This window comes from Drosophila miranda, chromosome 3 (genome assembly GCF_003369915.1).
Source record: "Drosophila miranda strain MSH22 chromosome 3, D.miranda_PacBio2.1, whole genome shotgun sequence".
Lineage (NCBI taxonomy): Eukaryota > Metazoa > Arthropoda > Insecta > Diptera > Drosophilidae > Drosophila > Drosophila miranda.
In genome coordinates this window covers 16225016-16230392 of record NC_046676.1, presented here as the reverse complement: position 1 = coordinate 16230392, position 5377 = coordinate 16225016, and the positions used below count along the sequence as shown (strand labels likewise).

The following is a 5377-nucleotide window of genomic DNA, read 5'->3' as shown; positions in this document are numbered from 1 at the left end:
GTTTGGCTTTAATTTGACAAAAGATGGCATTTTAAGCGCTCCCCGACGCACACTTCTCAAGGCGAGAGGTCAAAGGGTGGCATAAATAATGCGCAACGGAAACGGAAGCGACTGAGAAGGGGAGTGCGACGGAGAGTGGGAATGGGAGCAAGAACAACGACAAAGTTGTGGAACTGTCTCGGTTCTGTCCAGGACTCCTCCGCCTGCATGCAAAGTGCACTTTACTTTTGCTAATTGAGTGTGCGCCGAGTCTGTGCAGGTTTTCTAATGTAGGTAATTAGTGAAGGAAACTTGGCCCAAAAGAGCCAGAGATACTTGGCCCAAAAGGAGGCCGGAGGAGCAGAAGAGGAAAGGCTTGCATGAACACGAACAGCTGTTGTCAATTACATAAACTTGTCTTTAGATTGTTCAGCATATCCCAGAGCAGAAGTTTGTGCCTAATCAATAAGAGACTTATATTAACTGAAAGTGCAGATACATTCTCAAAATCAGGTACGATGCTCGTGCTGGTGGGCGAGCCACCACACACCACAATCCCATCTACCGAAATTCGTTTGCATTCAGCTGAAATTCGATTTAAGCCCTGAATGCGGTTGCTATGGGAATAAGCCAAGTTTATGTTTATGGAAAATCCGAGAGATGCAGAGCAGGTGCTGCGCATGACCGTGTGAGGGCATTGTCTGCACTCACAAGGACATCATGCCACATGTGGCAAATTAACTTAAAATTAAGCAATTAATTTAATTATAGCCGGCCATGAGCACAGCTCTCTGTTCGAGATTGCAGCACCCACGCAACAGATGCCCCAACCACATCCATAGATGCACAGATACACACATATGTATCCCCACATAGGAATATATAGTAATATTGCCATTGAGAGGTAGTTGCAGTGCAGTTGCAGCTGCACCTGCACTTGCATTCGTTGCCAATTGCCATTTAAGCGCAGTCGGAAATTACAAACCCAAATTGATATGAATGGAAAGTAGAGTGCACCCAGCAATGCTTTCCTTTTTGCCAAGGAAAATCGAAAGCCAATTCATTTTAAATTCCAATCCAATCTACAGCAGCAGTATTTATCATTCGCCAACTGCCATTAAAAAACACGAATGGAAAAAATACAGGGTAAAAATATTAATTGCATTTAATAAGGATACATGGAAAAAAGGTTTTTATAAATGGATATACTATATAAAATCACTTTGACAGACAACATCGAAAGTGTTTTAATGTGAAAGGGAAATCAATGGAATGGAAAAGCGAATTCAAAGTCAATTTATGCTAAAATATTCAGCCGAGGCTATTGAATATTAAAGACACCTTTTTGACAGAACCATACCCATTTGAAGGGAGCTATCCAGATATGAAAATATATTTTAAAGAAGAACTCATATCAGATCTCTTTTTTCATACACAATTCTATCAGATCATGAGAGCCAAGTCCGCTCGATTCTGAGAGGTTTCTGTTTTGTCATTGGCATTTCTTACAGGGAACGAAAATAATCCCACTTTTTGCTAAGTAATCTTCTTTAGGCTCTCTTTGCAGAAGATTATTATGAATCGCCATCAGTCTGGACTGACAGCTCTTCCATTATAACCAATAAGAAGTCTCTGTTAACCTATGATAGTACGTTTCAGTCGTTTTACTTCATGCATGAGCTCAAGCAGATACATTTTAGAGGCACTTAGAGTCTATGTATGACACTCTAAACTACATTGATATGGTGATGTGAAAACCGATTCCGGCCGGACGCATTATGAGGCCTCGGTGGCGTGGGGTGGTGTCCCCACTAGACCCGGGATGTTCAGGCCCATCAGCATGCTGTAGAGTCTACGGCTGTCGCATGGAAGGGAACAAACAAGAAATGGGGAAAGAATCAGAGGATGCTGTAAGCTGCTTAGCAGAGATTCAGTGTCAATGGCTTACTAGATCGAGTCGGCACATTTGCCCTGGGCATTCCGTGACTGATGTGAGCGACAGCGGGCGGGCTTCTTGGTTGCCGGCACTGCGGATCGTTGAACTTTCACTTTGAAGATGGGCGAGTTGTGACCTTGCGGGGGGGTATACTCAATGCCTTGCGGCAGCGGGGGCCGGGTGACTGCTGCAGCGGCAGCCATAATGGGAATATCTTTGGATCTGGGATGCGGCACCTGTGGCAGACGTGGCAGGTGCGGCGCGGCCGTCGGTGTTCCGCCAATTGGCGTCTCCATTATCATTAGATTGTTGAGCCTGGACTTGGGTCTGATCCTGCTTGCGGCGATATCCGCCAAGAGATCCGAGCTGTAGGTTGAGCTGCTATTCAGACTGCTCAATGGTGCTTCGGATGTCTCCGGGGATTCCTTTAAGGTAGTGGTTGGCGTCTCTGTGGTGCTGCTCAACGCTGTCGTGGATGTCGTCGCAGCTGCTGCTGCTGGTGATGCTGGCGCTGCTGCTGTGCTGCTGCTGCCAATGGCCTCAGTCGAGAACTTGATGGGTTTGATGGTCAACGCACTGTCATCGTAGTAGTAATCCTCAGCATCGTTGTACGCACCCTAACAGAGAGATCGAGGCTATTTTTAGCATTTGCAACTTGTTAGCTGCACATTGGACCCAACTGGTTCTGGGTCCCTCTCCCTCTACTTACATCTGTCAGATCGTTCTGACCCACCTCGATGATGGCGACATCCTTGATGCTCACGTGAATGTTGTACTGGCCCGTCTGCCGCTGATCGAAGACCACCCGCCCGCTGCCATCCGGCTGCTCAATTGTGGCCAGTGACGATGACTCCACGTCATCGAGGGGCAGCGTGTGGGCCAGGCCGAACAGTGCGATCAGGGCAAGCGGCACGAGCAACATATCCAATATCGATATGGATGGACCAGAAACCAGTTATATTGATGGAGTGCGAAAGTCTGATGGAAGACGGTCTGCTCTTCTTGAAGGGACGACAACAACTGGACTGCTGGATGGCTGTGAGAGCTCTACTTAAAGACTTACAGAGGTTTTGTCTGGTTCTGTCTCTCTTACTTCCTCTCTTCTCGTTCTTACATTTGAATTAGATTGTAGTTTGATATTCCTATGGGAATAATCTTTACTACTGTAAGTGTCTTCTGTGTCCGTAGGTTCTTTTCAATATACCCTGCAATAGTATTTACTTTGCTCTGACCAAACACAAACCTCATCTTTGAGGTGCTAAAGATGTGCTCTAACCAAATGACCAACAATCCGGCTAATACCCGAACTTGTACTCGCACGACCTGCATATAATCACAAGTGCACACATATGTAAGTATGAACCGACAAGCAAATAGTTCGACACTTGAGTAAAAGTCTAAAAGTGTGGGAACTGTTCTTTAATATCCAACAAGTAAAATACATATACTATCTGCTGCATTTGTTTTCCACACATTTCCCACTTGCAGCATGACGTTTCTATGCTTTCCATTTCTAAACAATACCTTTTGTAAGAACAATCTGCTCAAAGCACAGAAAAGTTTAAATAATAAAGTTTTTTATTCAATTTTCTTTTTAATTGTTGGACAAAAATGTCTGAAAATCCGATTTTGGCTTATATCGCCCCCTGGTCATGGAAAACCTGCTCTAAAAACTCATATTTTCGTGGAAATGTTTTTGGCATGGTAGAAAAAGTTTCTAAAAGTGGTTTAAACATTTTTTAAAGCGTTTGAATTCGTTTTACCATTTCCACTGCAGCTCTCTTTTTTGCCCGAACATAAACACACAAATTTCAGCCGCATTTCCATGGAAATCTTATTCGAGTCTTGCTTCACTCCTCCAATTACGAGTGGTTTCCATTGAGTCATTAGCAGAGCACTTTCGGGCGCCCAATTTCTGTGCGTAACCAATCAATGGCAGAGCACCTAGCCACTAATTATGCGAAGAGGGCCAGGGAAACGATATGCCCGGACCACTTTGGACCAGGACCTCTCTCATTTGTATGCAACGTCGTGCAGAGTGCAAAATCAGCATTTCTCATTAGATGGAATGCCACAAAAAAGCGCAAAAAATTAGATTAATTTGAAATTAAATTGCAGCTAGCGGACAGAGGACAGAGGACAGCAGCTTGCCACTTGTGCCACTGTGCTGCTTTCTTTGACGCTTCTGACCCGCTGCGGGCGATGGTTCTGAGTGGCAACAACTTTTCAAAGTAGGCAAGGCTTTGTAATTAGTTTTTTGGTAATTGTGGCCTGCAAATAGTTTAAGGTTTAATGCATGGCTGGATCGACCACCAAGAGCTGCGGACGACCTCATTCTAGGGCAGGGCGGCACCTCTGTCAAGCTCAGCAGAACGGCCAAGGAAGATGAAGGAGTGGAGTGGTGTGGAGTGCAGTGCCGCATCCGCATATGAAGTGTATAAATTACTCTTCATCATGAATTTATTATCAGTGCTGCTGCAGCTGGAACTGGAGCTGATGCTGAAGCTGCCACAGATGCACCACGGAATAACGCTGGCTCAGCATCAAGACACCCAAAAGGTGCCAAACACGCAGACCCATAGAGCCCCACCAGAGGAACGGTACAGTGAAGCAGCTGCAGCCGAGGCAACAGCCACCACACGTTCCAAGGCTGTTGACCAGAGCGTGCATTTTTCGCGCAACCAACTTGAAATTGTGTAGACTCAGCGGAAAAATATTAATTCTAATTTCGAAAGCCATCCCGGCCCCAAGGACTTTCCCTTTCTCTCTCGTTTTGGAGTCTTCACTTTGTATATGTAAATGGCTGCCGTTTAGCAACACCTTTAATTGTACCAAAAAGTGGAGGCAGACGAGTGCTTGCGAAATGCTGAAAGATTTTCCCCAACAGCTGCCATGTCTATTTACCTATCCATGAGGGACGCTTCCAGTGCGCCCCAACAGAGTACCGTGCTACACGACCATTTGGAGCTTTCATCAATTAGCTCCTTGAATCTGGCAAAAAACGGCAATGGTTGAGTAGCTTTTAGTGCCGTAAGATGGCTTATGCAGAAATGCTCATTCCTTGTGTATCCTTCGGCTGTTACCTTTTCGTAAATAATGGCCAGGACTTAGGCCTCCGGGTAGAATACAGTTTGGGACTTAGTAAATGCAAGTGGCAGACACAAAAAGGACTCCGAAGTGCTGCAAATCTGGACACTTTTAAGGAATGTCCAAGGGATAATCCGAATTAAATGCTGCTTCTAATGTATTTTACATGTTTCTGTCATTTACGCATCTCAATAAATGCTCCTAAATGTATTCTCTCGTCTATGAAATGATATTGCAATTAATTATGCTCTAACTTTAAACTGTTCCCAGTCCCAATATATAAGTTGATCAAACATAAAGCTGCCTATCGGCATTTGTGGCAAGCATTTATGTATGAGGCCAGTTTCAAGGCTCCATCTATTTATCTATCTATCT

General features: G+C 44.8%; 1 protein-coding gene across 1 annotated transcript; it reads right to left on the bottom strand.

The window, feature by feature from the left end:
* Positions 1–1620: 1620 nt before the first annotated feature.
* Positions 1621–2944, bottom strand: LOC117188506. The gene is made up of 3 exons (XM_033392486.1): positions 2625–2944; positions 1928–2532; positions 1621–1837 (listed from the first exon to the last, which is right to left on the bottom strand). Exons 1-3 carry the CDS (start codon positions 2835–2837, stop codon positions 1756–1758), a joined length of 900 nt encoding a protein of 299 aa, XP_033248377.1. The 5' UTR covers positions 2838–2944; the 3' UTR covers positions 1621–1755.
* Between the last annotated feature and the right edge of the window lie 2433 nt (positions 2945–5377).